Genomic DNA, 15,002 nt, shown 5'->3' on the forward strand with positions numbered 1-15,002 from the left:
TACCGCAACAGTCAGAAAACATCAACACTGACATATTTTCAAAATGACATGACAAACCTGAAAGAACTTAATTGTGAGATTCTGCACATGCATTTAAAATCAAAGTATTATGCTTCTATTAATTAAATTAACATTTAATAAGCATCTGTTGTGGTAATGATAATCAAAATGTCGTGTAAGCATTCTGACAAGACAATATTTCAAATTAACTGTAAAAAAAATGATCTTACCTGGTAGCCATCTTGAAGTAACTGGTCCATGTGCTTGGTCACTCAAAATCAAACTTTATTACAATTCTATATATAAACTGTTCTCAAAAAGTGTTGCGGAGGATGAGAACATCAGGCATGGACACATCATTTTCCCAATTTTTCTTCATTATTATTATACATGAATATACAGTAAATATTTTTTCTGTCATCTTAAGTAGTCTAGCAAAACATCCATTTATTTTTTTTCTAAATATTTTTGTGTTAATTTGTTTAATTGCAACATAACGCATGTTCAAACACAGCCGGACACATTGCGGTAATGAGAATTTCAGCAGAAAATGAGGTAAAATTGACAAATTATAAATTCTTATGTTGAAATCACACATTGTGCAAGGTAGAACACAATATTGTGTTAATTCTGATGCTTTTTAATATTACTATATTACACATTTTATAGCTAAAAACATTAGTGCCGTGGTGTTTCAATGGTTTCGTGAGAATCACCCGTATATTGCATGTTCACTTGATATAATTGAACTATATAATTGTCTATAATTATGGTTATTTAATAAACCCTATTATTAGTAGCGTGGGATACTGTTGATATAAAATTACAATATTGTGAATATAAGAAGATTATGGTCATACCACACACCTGTATTGTCCAGCATCTGTCCCTATACCGCATACTAGTATACTTTTACCATTAGGACATCTACAAATTTTTTTTAAAATACATTTTTAATATTACGTTTGCTTCACAGCCCAAGGCACACCAGTTCATTGTGAAGTCCTTCGCTGTTCCCACTAAATGTAACCAGTGCACATCTCTGATGGTGGGGCTTATCCGACAGGGTTGCACCTGTGAAGGTGAGGGGAAATACCCTGTTTATAACTGGATACCAGGTTACATAGTAGTTACAGTACCTGCGCCTCAGATGTGGTTTTGATGGGAGGGTCTCTGATTTCATGACTGTATACATTACCTACCGTGTTAGTGTGTCATGATTGCATGTCGGGAAAGCCCAGTTTAAAACCATTGCTTTAGTGCAGTGGTTGATTGACAAGCGGGTGGGCGGTCCTTCACTGGTAGAGGACCGCCCATATATCAGAATACTGCACATTTCTTTATACAGTCATTGTCATGTATGATAATAATAGCTTAATATACATGCTATACTATAAAATAAACATTAACATTCTTTACCTGGCTAACAATGGTATGTCTTTGTTTCATGCTCAAACTTAATGAATTGAAGCATATTGATTTATTGAGTGTGCCCCTATCCCAGCATTCCTTACTGACTCACTGCCAATTCCTTTTTAGTCTGCAACTTCTCCTGTCATGTCACGTGTGCTGATAAAGCCCCCTCCGTATGCCCCGTCCCACCAGACCAAACCAGGGGCAAACTGGGCATCGACACGCAGAGGGGCATTGGCACTGCATATGAGGGGCATCTCAGGGTAAGATTTACTACATATGTCCTACTTGTTCTTATTTTGTTACTATGCACATTGTTGTGTGTGTCTGGATCAATGACCCTTAATAGTTAAGGCACTAATAGCATTTACTGGAAAAAGTGTTGCATTGTGTAATTAAGATTTGACTGTCTTTACCAGGTGCCAAAGCCCACAGGGGTGAAGAAGGGTTGGCAGAGAGTGTGGGCCGTGGTGTGTGACTTTAAACTTTTCCTGTATGAGCTTGGAGAAGGCAAAGGTGCGCAGCCTGGTGTTACAGTTAACCAGGTCATCGACATGAGGTGAGGGAGGTGTTCATGCAAAAACACATTTTTCAAGTTTAATATAATTAAAGTGTCATTTTATCTGCACAATTTTAGTCAAAAATACTACAATCAAATAAGTGTTACCGCATAAGACATCCACGTGCAAAACCGGATATTTCATGTTATCCAAGCATAGTTTGATGATCCATTTTATCTACTTTTGTGGAATAAAGGAAATTTACTTTTTGTACATAGAAATAAAAAACTTGTTAATTATTAGTGGCAAAAATAGTGCAGAATCTTAAATATTTATCATTATTATAGTCCTAAAATTCCCTTTTTGTTGCCAGATTTTGATTCTATTTCTAGACTTTTATTTTTGGAAACCCCTGTATGATTTGATCAATATTTCAGTCCATTTTATAGTTATTAACTCTTTTGTATCCTGTACAGAGATGAGGAGTTTTCAGCGAGCTCTGTTCTGGAGTCTGATGTCATCCATGCTAACAAGAAAGACATTCCCTGCATCCTAAGGGTAGGACCATACAAGCACATTGTTTCCTCTCCTTACAGCCATGCCCTTTAGGTGGTCACTTAATTTTCACACTTTGTTTCCTAGGTAACAGCCTCTCAGATGTCCGCCACCTCTGGTCGAAAGATGTGCATCCTGATGCTGGCCGACAACGAACAGGAGAGGACGAAATGGGTGTGCGCCCTGAATGAACTCCACCGCATCTTAAGGAAAAACAAGCTGAAGGAACGCTTTGTCTACGTGCCTAAAGAAGCCTACGACAGCACGCTGCCTCTCATCAAAACCACTCAAACTGCTGCTATTATTGGTACAGATACACCCAAAACTCATGCAATTTGCATGTGCTCTGTGCACTGCAAAAATGACTTTCTTACTTAGTATTTTTATATTATATTATATATATATAATATAAAATTATAAAATGAAAAAAAATCTTAGTATTTTTGTTTTGTTTATTATTAAATTATTAAATAATTCTTAAATTAAGATGCTTTTTCTTGATGAGCAAAATGACCCAAGAAAATTAGTTTAGTTTTTAGACCAACAATATCAAATTTAAGTAATTTTGTGCATAAAACAAGCAAAAAAATCTTCCAATGGGGTAAGCAAAAAATCTTGAACATTTTTCTTAAACACTAAATTCAAGAAAAATGAAGAAAAAATGTGCTTATCCCATTGGCAGATTTTTTTTGCTTGTTTTATGCACAAAATCACTTAAATTTGATAATTTTGGTCTAAAAACTAGATTTATTTTCTTGGGTCGTTTTGCTCATCATCATAACTTACTTACTAAACATTTTTTTCTTAAAAGTTTTTTTTTGCAGTATGTGAGCAAGCAAAACGCCTTTCACCGCAAAAAAAAAAATGACTTTCTTACTTAGTATTTTGGTCTTGTTTTCAGTAGAATTATCTAAAAACTCTTAAATTAAGATGTATTTTCTTGATGAGCAATATGACCTCAGAAAATAAGTCTAGTTTTTAGACAAAAACGATACAATTTGAGTGAATTTGTGTTTAAAATAAGCAAAATTATCTGCCATTGGGGTGAGAAAATGTAGTGTTTAACACTGCAAAAAATGATTTTCATGAAAAAAAATCTTAGTATTTTTGTCTTGTTTTCAGTAAAAATATCAAAAAATTCTTAAATTAAGATGCTTTTTCTTTATGAGCAAAACGACCGAAGAAAATTAGTCTTGAATTTAGTGTAAGAAAAAATAAAACTTATTTCAAGATTTTTTTCTTACCCCATTTTTGCTTGTTCTAAGCACAAATTCACTTAAATTTTATATTTTTGTCTTAAAACTAGACTTATTTTCTTAGTTAATTGCTCATCAAGAAAATACATCTTGATTTAAGAATTTTTTGATATTTTTACTGAAAATAAGACAAAAATTCTAAGTAAGAAAGTCATTTTTTTTGCAGTGAAATGCGTTTTGCTTGTTCACATACTGCAAAAAAATGATTTTAAGAAAATAATTTTAGTAAGTAAGTTATGAAAATTAATCTAGTTTTTAGACCAAAAATATCAAATTTAAGTGATTTTGTGCATAAAACAAGCAAAAAAATCTGCCAATGGGATAAGCAAATTTTTTCTTAATTTTTTCTTCATAAATAATTTTCATCAAAAATACTAGGACAGCAATTTTTTGCATTGTTGCAAAGTGATTAACCATTTTTTTCTGTTTTTAGATCATGAGAGGGTTGCTTTGGGCAACGAGGAGGGCCTGTTTGTCATCCATGTCACCAAAGATGGTAAATCTTTCTTTATAAATAAATCTGTCTTTATTGCCCAACATGCTAGGTTGTGTGATGTAGTTAGGAATCATAACTGGTTATTAAGAAGTTGTCGAATTTCAGTAGAGCATGGCACTACCAACACCAAAGTCATGGGTTTGATTTTAAAGGAAAGCATTTACTGATAAAATGTATACCTTAAATGCCAAATGCATAAAGGAATTAATATGAGACTCTGCATCTACTTCTTACAGAAATCCTCCGTGTAGGAGATGTTAAGAAAGTTCAGCACATAGAACTGATGCCTACAGAGCAGGTGCTGGCCGTGATCTCCGGTAGGAACCGGCAAGTGTGTCTAATGCCCATGGCGGGTCTCGATGGGCGGGATGTAGACAAGAACAAGGTGGCAGACACGAAAAACTGCCAGGCGCTGGTGTCCGGTGTGGTGCGCAACATGACCTGCTTCTGCCTTGCCATTAAACGTCAGATCTCCTGCTTCGAGATAAACAAGAGCAAGTCTCGTCACTGCCATCTGGTGGACATACAAGTACAGCACTTCTTAACTTTATTATTTTATCATTTACAGCTATTAACATTTAGCAAAATCTCCTCAGTCACCAATAACGCCACATCATTTTAATGTATATACATCAGTATGTAGATTAGAGGTCTACACGGGTCCAAAAATTCCTACCCGAACCCGATCAGACCCGCAAATGTGCAACACTGAACCTACCCGGACCCGTCTGTTGTTTTGAAAGCTGGACCCGGACCCGACCCGAACCCGTCTATTATTTAAAAGCTGGACCCGGATCCGACGAAGACCCGTCTATTATTTAAAATCTGGACCCGAACCCGTCCGGGAAGACACAGACCCGACCGGCAAATATTCTTAGCTAAATGTTATTAATAAGTCAATAAACAAGTAGCGAAAATTAAACTTTTTGTCTTACCCATAGAAGTTAGTCTTCTCCCTCCTTGTACCTGTCTGTGTGATGCACAATCCTTATTTCCAAGAAAGTTCCATCCGTGTTATTCCTCTCTTGACGATTGAAATGTTTAATGCTTATTCCAGCTTTTAAAGTCCACTTTACAGTCATGGTGATTAATAACGCAGTTTTACATCGGGTCAACTTGCTTAATAATGTTTGCCCATTTGGATTATAATAAACGATTGCTCGTTCAGTGCCATGGCTGCTTTCGTTGCTTCTTTGCTATCATCTCTGTGCTCTTTGAGTCGCGAAAACTTTAGATATAACAGCAAGACGGTCAATTTATAATATTATTATAAAAATAAGAGAAGTCAGGGCAAAATGCGCGGTACGGCGGAATAGGTCCCGCCTTCTAAATAAAAGAGCCAATTGTCAAAGGTAAAGTCATTGCGTCTCACTGCAGAAGCTCCTGACTGGTAGCCAGAGACACATTAAAAGAGCACATGCGCGTCAGCTGCCTGGTTGGAGCAACCAAATATAAACTTTTTAACGCAATTTTAGCGTCATAGAAAAAATGTATGCGACAGTTTTTGTTGCTGATTTTGAAATATTTTATTTAAATGTGAGTGTGTGTTCTCCGAGTCCGATTGACCTCGGGTATTACCCACAATGTTAAACAGACCCGGGCCCCGAAGTAATAGATTGAGACCCGACCCGGACCCGGCTGATCATTTAAAATATAGACCCGAACCCATACGGGTCCCGGGTCGGGTCCCGGGTCTTCGGGTCTCGGGTCTTCCGTGTAGACCTCTAATGTAGATTCCTACTTATTAACAAGCACTTTCTTTATTTTAGGCTCCAGGTATTGTCCAGTGGATGGCGCTGTTCAACCAGTACTTGTGTGTTGGCTATCAAGCAGGCTTCATGCGTTATAGCTTGTATGGAGAATCTCCTCCGATCAGTTTACTCCACCCAGATGACCCCACACTGGCCTTTATAAGGGCAGACAACCTGGATGCTCTTTGTGCGGTAGAAATCTCTGGAAAAGAAATGCTGCTCTGCTTCAGTAAAATCGCAGTTTATGTTGACACACACGGCAGACGCTCCCGGCAGCAGGAGCTGATGTGGCCTGCGATACCCACCGCCTGCTGTGAGTTGAGATGGTTTCTTACTTCACTTTACACCAAGTCATAGCCTTAAAGGTACATACAAGAATGTCTGTTGCATATTGGACAAAAGCTAGAAATGCTGTCCATGTCCGAAATCATCTCCTATACCCTTGTTCGCCTTTCCATACATTAATTGACTAAAATAGTCATCTTGAATGAATACAAATTAATGTATTCAGACACTTTGTTCCTGCAAGAAGGGATGCGGGTGCCATCTGCTGCCAAGACATGGGAATTAATTAGGTTTGACCTTCACAGGTGGACGAGTAGCAGCTAGCCATTTAGTGGACATTAGTTGTGCACTTGTTATTGCAGTGCATTATGGGATTGAATGAGTGCACTCAGTATGATTTCAGACACCACTAAAAGCAGCTGTTCCCTCAAATAATGCACTATTAAGGGTTACTGTGGACACAGCCTTTATCAATCTAGTAAGCACTGATTTGATGTTATCTATAAACCGCTTTTTCATATAAACGGTTTCATTGTACGCACGTGCAGTGACTCGATACGTGTCTGGTCCAAACTTTACTTCCAGTTAAATTTTTTTAATGGTCTTGACTAGTTGCTAAACTGAACTCTCGAACAAATACCTCGTTGAAAATAACAAATGTTTTGGTTTCCTAGGTAATCTATATCTTGATTATTTTGCTTGTTATATAAATAAACTACGTTTAAAGTTCTTTGTTTTTATTTATTCTAAGCGGAGTTTACCTGAATTTACGTGTTGACCATGAAATCTGCATGTTTATATTGTTACTGCTTAATACTACTATAAGAACACACAGGTTTTGTAATGTATTGTATTTGCAGTCTTGACTTATTTGACAATAATTTTTTTAATTAAGATGTATTTTCTTGAAGAGAAAAACTAAGAAAATAAGTCTAGTTTTTAGACAAAAAACATAACATTTAAGTGAATTTTTTGCTTAAAACAAGCAAAAAATCTCCAAATAGAGTAAGGAAAAAATTATTAAAATAATTTTACACTGCAAAAAATGATTTTCAAGAAAAAACATTCTTAGTATTTTTGTCTTGTTTTCAGTAAAAATATTAAAAAAATTCTTAAATTAGGATGCTTTTGCCTTATGAGAAAAACGACCCAAGAAAATAAGTCTAGTTTTTACACCAAAAATGTCAAATTTAAGTGATTTTGTGCATAAAACAACCAAAAGAATCTGCCAATGTGCTAAGCAAAAAAATCTTGAACATTTTTCACTAAATTCTAGAAAAATGTAAGAAAAATGTGTTGCAAAAAATGATATTTAACTACAAGCAAAAAATCTTGAAAATTTTTCTTAAACACTACATTTTAGAAAAATTTGCTTACCCCATTGCCAGATTTTGTTGTTTGTTTTATGCACAAAACCACTTAAATTTGATATTTTTAATATTACTGAAAACAAGACAAAAATACTAAGAAATGTTTTTCTTGAAAATAATTTTTTGCAGTGTGTGGGTTTTTTGCTGTACTGCAAAAATTACTTTCTTGCTTAGTACTTTTGTCTTGTTTCAGTACAGTTATCTAAAAACTCTTAAATTAAGATGCATTTTCTTGAGGAGCAAAATGACCCCAGAAAATAAATCTAGTTTTTAGAAAAAAAAAAACACAAAATGTAAGTGAATTTATGCTTAAAACAAGCAAAAAATCTGCCTATGGTTTAAGAAAAAAAATCTTGAACTTTTTTCTTAAACACTTTATTGGTTTTATAATGTATTATATTAACAGTCTTGACTTATTTGCCAATGTTGTGAAGAATACCGTGCCATTAACACCTTTTATTGTGCCTGACCAAATAAATCTGAAAGTCCCACACTCGCGACAAAAAATGACTTTCTTACTTAGTATTTTTTTTCTTGTTTTCAGTACAAAAATCAAAAAATTCTACAATCAAGATGCATTTTCTTGATGAGCAAAATGACCTAAGAAAATAAATCTTTTTTTTTCCGTAAAACAATCAAAATAATCTGCTAATGGGGTAAGAAAAAACCTTGGACTTTTTTTTAAACAATTCAAGAAAAATGTAAGAATAATTTCCCTTACCCCATTGGCAGATTCTTAGCTTGTTTTAAGCACAAATTTGCTTAAATTATAAAAACTAGACTTATTTTCATCATCAAGAAAAAACATCTTGATTTAAGAACTTTTAGATATTTATACTGAAAACAAGACAAAAATACTAAGTAAGAAAGTCATTTTTTGCAGTATAGATGTCAGATGCCTTTCTGTCAGTTTATGCTTCATGAGAGTGATGCACACACTAAAGTTCAGGATCTGGCCCTGAAAATATTTGGTTTAAATGACCTTGTGCCTGTTTTAAATCTAACAGGCTACAACGCCCCCTACCTGTCGGTTTACAGCGAGTATGCAGTGGATGTGTTTGACGTGAACAGTATGGAGTGGATTCAGACCATTCCTCTCAAAAAGGTTTGTTTCAACTGTTACTTAAGCAGGGATCTCAATACATATTTGATTTTTGTATGCTAAAGCACATTATAAACTGTGAAAACATAATGAATTAATAAACAGATCTTTGCTGTCTTCACGCAGGTGCGGCCGCTGAATATGGATGGCTCTTTGAATCTGTTGGGATTAGAGACGGTCAGACTCATCTACTTTAGAAACAAAACTGCAGGTAACAGAGGAGACTTCACAATGAATTGTCAGTAATGAGGGCTTGAGTGCTGTGATGATGTTGTATAATTATGAATAATTCTGAGGTGTGCATGTCCGCCTTTGTGTGTGTTTATAGAGGGGGATGAGCTGGTGGTGCCTGAGGTCTGTGACAACAGTAAGAAGCAGATGGTTCGCAGCATGAGCAGCAAGAGGCGTTTCTCATTTCGTATTCCTGAGGAGGAGAGACTGCAGCAGAGAAGGTGACTGACGTACACAGATGCAGCAAGATAAACACTGTTTGTTATTTCATTTTACAACTGATAAGGTTTGAGGGATTAGATTACCAAGATTAAGTCTATAGGTGTGTTCAGCAGTAGGTGTTTTGTTTTCTATCAAAAACACCTATTTATGTGGTCACAGTCATGCGAGTCGCAAAACTGTACCCTTACAGAGACTAAAACATCATTGTATATACTACTCATATAGCTGAAGTCTTTATTAAACATATTTGCCAAAAATATAATTTCCTACACTGCAAAAAATTATTTTCAAGAAAAAAAATCTTTGTATTTTTGTCTTGTTTTCAGTAAAAATATCAAAAAATTCTTAAATTAAGATGCTTTTTCTTGACGAGCAAAACGACCCAAGAAAAAAAGTCTAGTTTTAGACCAAAAATAGCAAATTTAAGTGATTTTGTGCATAAACCAAGCAAAAAAAGTGCCAATAAATTTTTCTTGAATTTAGTGTTTAAGAAAAATGTTCAAGATTTTTTGCTTACCCCATTGGCAGATTTTTGCATGTTTTATGCACAAAATCACTTAAATTTGATATTTTTGGTCTAAAAACTAGACTCATTTTCTTGGGTCATTTTGGTCATTAAGAAAAAGCATTTTAATGTAAGAATTTTTAGATATTTTTACTAAAATCAAGACAACAATACGAATATTTTTTTTATTGAAAATAATTTTTTGCAGTGTAGGTGTAAAATCTGCTTTAAATAAATGAAACTGAGTGTGATCGGTTGAGCGGATTCAAAATGGCAGCATTTTAAGTCTGATTTTAATGTAAATCTTAAAGGGCCGGTTTCCCAGACAGGGCTTATCGTAGTCCCAGACTAAAATGCAGATTTGAGCTGGCTTATTTAAAAATACTTTCATTGACATATCTTAACATGTATCATTGCTGTTGTTTTGTCTCAAGATGCACACCTGTTTTTTGTAAGGTTTGTTTGAAAAAACTACTGAAATGTCCTAAAAATAGTCCTGGATTCATCCAAGAAACTGTCACAAAGTGTTTTTAATATAAAAAAATGTGCTTACAGAGAGATGTTGAGAGATCCAGAGAAGAGAAACAAGCTGATCTCAAACCCTACGAATTTTAACCACGTGGCTCATATGGGTCCAGGAGATGGGATGCAAATCCTTAGAGATCTTCCTATGGTGAGACAGCCTGCACCTATCAGACTAATGAATAAAATCTGCTGATCAGAGTCATCTGTATATCACGCTCATACAAACCCATCTTGCTGTGTATGCTATTCTGTTTAATCGAGTCACTTTACAGAAACCTTTGGTTCAGAATCCCCTTTGACCAAGATTATGTGAACAGTTATGTATATTTTATATGTAAATGACTTAAATTAAATAAATTATATCCCGTGATGCAATCATAGGTGAAGTTTGGGGGGACCGGGGGTGCACTCCCCCCCAGACAAAAGCCAATTATGTTTTTTTCTGAGATATTGATGAAATAGAAATATGTGAATTCATGTTTTATTTGTCTAATCGTAATAATTTCATGGGTAGACTAAATAAAAACATTTTTAGCCTTAAGTTACTAATTTAAATAAAGTTTATTTAACTAAGTTTGGGAGGAGCATGGTCATGTAATCAAACCAATCAGCACGAAGAGGTGTCTATAAATAGCCGTCCCTCACCTCTGTCACATGAGAGTTTTTGCAGCATCCCTCCTCCCCGTCACCTCACTCTCAGCTAGTACAGCTATCCCAGTTGAAGAGGGGGATACTCTGGGTTCGCGTTAAAATTTCAAGCTCAGAGACCTCCCCCCGGACAGCAAGCCAAATATGCTTTATCTATTTCCGTTTTCGTTACATGTTAATGCGAACTCGTAAAGCCATATTTAAAATCATGTAGCCGCACTCTCACAAAATCTCAAAGTATTGCAGTACCCTTGTTTGCCAGTAGGTGCCCCCAAACACAAATGCAACTACTTGTGTACATTGTGTCATAAATGTCCACATACTGTATGTGTAGCAGCACACTGCAAAAAATGATTTTCAAGAAAAAATTATCTTAGTATTTTTGTCTTGTTTTCAGTAAAAGTATTAAAAAAATTCTTAAATTAAGATGCTTTTTCTTGATGAGCAAAGTGACCCAAGAAAATAAGTCTAGGTTTTAGACCAAAAATATCAAATATAAGTGATTTTGTGCATAAAACAAGCAAAAAATCTGCCAATGGGGTAAGCAAATTGTTTTTGAAATTTTCTTGAATTTAGTGTTTAAGAAAAATGTTAAAGATTTTTTTGCTTACCCCATTGGCAGCCTTTTTTGCTTGTTTAATGCACAAAATCACTTAGATTTGATATTTTGATCTAAAAACTAGACTTATTTTCTTGGGTCGTTTTGCTCATCAAGATAAAGTATCTTAATTTAAGAATGTTTAGATATTTTTACTGAAAACAAGACAAAAATACTAAGAATTTTTTTCTTGAAAATCATTTATTGCAGTGCAGTATTTCATCTCTTATCTGTTTTCATCAACCATGCCACTCATTGCATGTTTGTGTGTCCCTCTTCTGTGTGTTTGTGTGTGTGTGTGTATGGTGATGTTTTTATAACATGTGACGTGTAGAATGTACGTGCCCAGGACAACCGAGCCGGGTTCAGCGGTTCCGTCAGCATCCCCTCCATCACAAAGAACCGAGCCGAGCCTGGGAGATCTATGAGTGCAAGCAGTGGCCTAGGAATAAGTAAGTACTAATTGTAAAATAACAAGGATGCCAGTACATGCACACGAAATTTAAACCCATGACCTTGGTGTTGCTAGCCGAAGACATATAGGTACAGAATGCATATATGCCTTTTCTCCTATCACAAACATCGTTCCGTCTCTTCAGGATCTTCCTCTCAGAATGGCAGCGCTCTACGGAGGGAGATGTCGGGCAGCAGCTACAGCTCGAAGCGACAGACCATGACATCACCATCTGAGAGCTCGCTGTCATCAGGCGGTGGCATGGATGTCTGTGAAGCGCCACTCTCACAGTTTGACAGAGAGGTGAGTCATGCATGATATACAGTAGGAGGAATCAGATCGGTGGTATCTTCATCACCTCATCCATTCCTGCGGCTGTCGACATCAGTGCCGGATTAGCAGTATTCAGGACAGTATTCAGTTTCCATGGTGATTGCCTCTGGTTAGATGTTCTCATGTCTTAATTTTGAGCCTTTCTATAACTAAAGAAATGTCTTGCCATTAAATACCTTATTTAAAAATACTACAACCCGCCCTATCCCACCCCATTCCCATCAGGCCTGCAACGAGCATAAAGGTGGACCACTTATAATGCCATCAGCCCCAAAAATGCGCTTTAGTGCTTCGCCCCCAGCTTGCTTTGTCAACGCCTACCCCACTCTATGCCTGCCACCCCATTCCACAACATACAGTACTGGTTTACCCTCAAGCTGGGTCCCATTGCAATCCACCGTGCCCTTATATCACCTGTCATCCCCCATATTGCTGTGCTTTGCACCCCCGGCCGCCCCCTGGCCGCCCCATTCTCCTTCAGCAAGTGTGGAAGCCATTTTGGCACTGAGTCTGCCCTTTCCTTCTCAGTGGCAGGCCGTATCGCCCTCGGAGAAGACCCCCGATCTGAAAAGGGCTTTAAGGACACTGCTTAGTAAGATGAAGGTAAAATTCACACGTTTGCAGTGAAACACACACACAACACATGGCTGCTGTCAACCGCAATCCTGCGGAAAGCTCCTTAAATATCCACTGCCATTTTATGCCCATCATAAAGCACACAGCCTTATAGTCCCTGCCTAATGGTGATTCTAGTGAAGCAGAGAGCTTCGAATGTGAATCAAGCTTTCATCCGCATGTTGCGCCTCCATATCGCTCCTGCTCCCTTTTTGTCCATTGCTGAAAATCAGAGTCCTTATGGGAGGGAGAGTTAGACTGGAAACATATGCAGTGTAGCAGTTACAGCAAATGATGTGTACGTTTTTGTATTACTGTGGTATTTTAGTGGTATATACCTTCATGCTACTAAAACTAGATATTATTAAAATTATTATGACAGGTTATTATTATGATTATTATTATTATTACACTGCAAAAAATAATTTTCAAGAAAAAAAAATCTTAGTATTTTTGTCTTGTTTTCAGTAAAAATATCAAAAAAATCTTAAAATAAGATGCTTTTTCTTGATGAGCAAAACGACCCAAGAAATTAAGTCTAGTTTTTAGACCAAAAATATTTTATTGCTCATCAAGAAAAAGCATCTTCATTTTTTCTTGAAAATATTTTTTTGCTGTGTATACGGTCCTGTCCCGTGCATATTTTCGTACAAATGCATTTGGGTGCCGTCTGTTCCACCATAAACACCAAACATATTTGCGCAAATTCTGCAGTCAGCTGCCATGTGCGTTGCCAAACCAACATTTACCAAGAGCAGGTGGAGCCATGCTTGTGAATGACACATTCAAATCGCATGAAATCGAGCTCACATGGTTAAGTAGAGTATGTTTCAGGCCTTAGGGTGGGATTTAATGTGTAAAGTTGAAGTTCATTGATTTGCAAGCTGTGAACTTGGGCATGTTTTTGAGGATGGGTACTTGTTCACTTATTACTTTATGGTAGCATGTCCTCAAAAACATTACTGGTTTAAGGAAGCACTTCATTCACTTTTTATGCTTTGTACGCATGGCAGAGACCAGTTAGGAAGAGGGGTATATAATGTAAACCCTTGGCCTATAAGATTATAAAACCTACTATAAGCAAAATAAAGAGTAGCTTTGAACTGCTTTGTTGTAAATTCTAAACCTTACACAGGTACTTTCTGAAATTTACGCTGTGCCATGTTTACAAAGTTATTCTCTGTTACAAATGTGCTAAATGTCAGATTCCATTTAATTGCATTTTATTTGAGCCCCACAAAATTTGGACTCTTTGCAATAGGGCTGTCGCAATATCAGCCCCATAAAAATATGCGGTTTTCGTGGTCAAAAGAACTTGCTATAATACTGTTGTTGCCACCATTAGATTTGTTGTTTTTGCAATGGTATAGTGATCATATATAAATTATTAGAATACAACAAGAAAATACAGGAAATTTCTATGTAGTATTAAAAACAGTAAAAGTATCAGCTGATTGTCAAGTATTTAGGGTAAACTCCCACTCCACTTGAGCAATAGCAGGAAACTGCAGGATCTCTTAAACCTAAATAAAATTAAATACACATTTATAATTCTAATAAAATTACTTGAGGATTGCAGTCTCCTTTAAAAAGCTCAAGATGTGTTTTGTGCCAAGAGAGGTCAAACTAAATACTGACTGACTGATGCCTGACGAAGACATTTAGTCCGGAATTTTTTTTCATATTTTCCGTATTTTCTGTTTGTATCTTAAAGGGGGACACTCCACTTTTTTTTGAAAATATGCTCATTTTCCAGCTCCCCTAGAGATTTTTACCATTTTGGAATCTATTCAGCCGATTTCCGGGTCTGGAGCCACTTTTAGCATAGCTTAGCACAATCTATTGAATCTGATTAGACCATTAGCATCGCCCTCAAAAATGACCAAAGAGTTTTGATATTTTTCCTGTTTAAAGCTTGACTCTTCTGTAGTTACATTGTGTACTAAGACCGACGGGAAATTAAAAGTTGTGATTTTCTAGGCAGATATGGCTAGGACTATACTGTCATTCTGGCGTAATAATCAAGGACTTTTCTGCCGTAACATGCCTGCAGGAGGCACAATGATATTACGCACTGTCCGAAAATAGTCCCCTTAGTAACTTTCAATAGCAGGGGACTATTTTTGGGCACTACGTAATATCA

At 36.2% G+C, this 15,002-nt stretch overlaps 1 protein-coding gene across 4 annotated transcripts in view; it reads left to right on the top strand.

The window, feature by feature from the left end:
- Window positions 1-15,002, top strand: part of cdc42bpab (CDC42 binding protein kinase alpha (DMPK-like) b) — a 69,038-nt gene that overhangs the window by 51,801 nt on the left and 2,235 nt on the right. For 3 of the 4 annotated variants that reach the window (XM_065268396.2, XM_065268398.2, XM_065268397.2), the window contains 15 exons: window positions 977-1,082; window positions 1,540-1,676; window positions 1,833-1,972; window positions 2,390-2,471; window positions 2,556-2,775; window positions 4,158-4,220; window positions 4,457-4,749; window positions 5,990-6,284; window positions 8,634-8,731; window positions 8,855-8,939; window positions 9,057-9,180; window positions 10,242-10,359; window positions 11,792-11,909; window positions 12,057-12,214; window positions 12,773-12,847. In XM_065268396.2, the coding sequence (XP_065124468.1) occupies window positions 977-1,082; window positions 1,540-1,676; window positions 1,833-1,972; window positions 2,390-2,471; window positions 2,556-2,775; window positions 4,158-4,220; window positions 4,457-4,749; window positions 5,990-6,284; window positions 8,634-8,731; window positions 8,855-8,939; window positions 9,057-9,180; window positions 10,242-10,359; window positions 11,792-11,909; window positions 12,057-12,214; window positions 12,773-12,847 (2,112 nt within the window). The remainder of the gene's footprint in view (window positions 1-976; window positions 1,083-1,539; window positions 1,677-1,832; window positions 1,973-2,389; window positions 2,472-2,555; window positions 2,776-4,157; window positions 4,221-4,456; window positions 4,750-5,989; window positions 6,285-8,633; window positions 8,732-8,854; window positions 8,940-9,056; window positions 9,181-10,241; window positions 10,360-11,791; window positions 11,910-12,056; window positions 12,215-12,772; window positions 12,848-15,002) is intronic. The other variant, XM_065268399.2, reaches the window with a different exon arrangement.

Source organism: Paramisgurnus dabryanus, chromosome 12 (assembly GCF_030506205.2).
Source record: "Paramisgurnus dabryanus chromosome 12, PD_genome_1.1, whole genome shotgun sequence".
NCBI lineage: Eukaryota > Metazoa > Chordata > Actinopteri > Cypriniformes > Cobitidae > Paramisgurnus > Paramisgurnus dabryanus.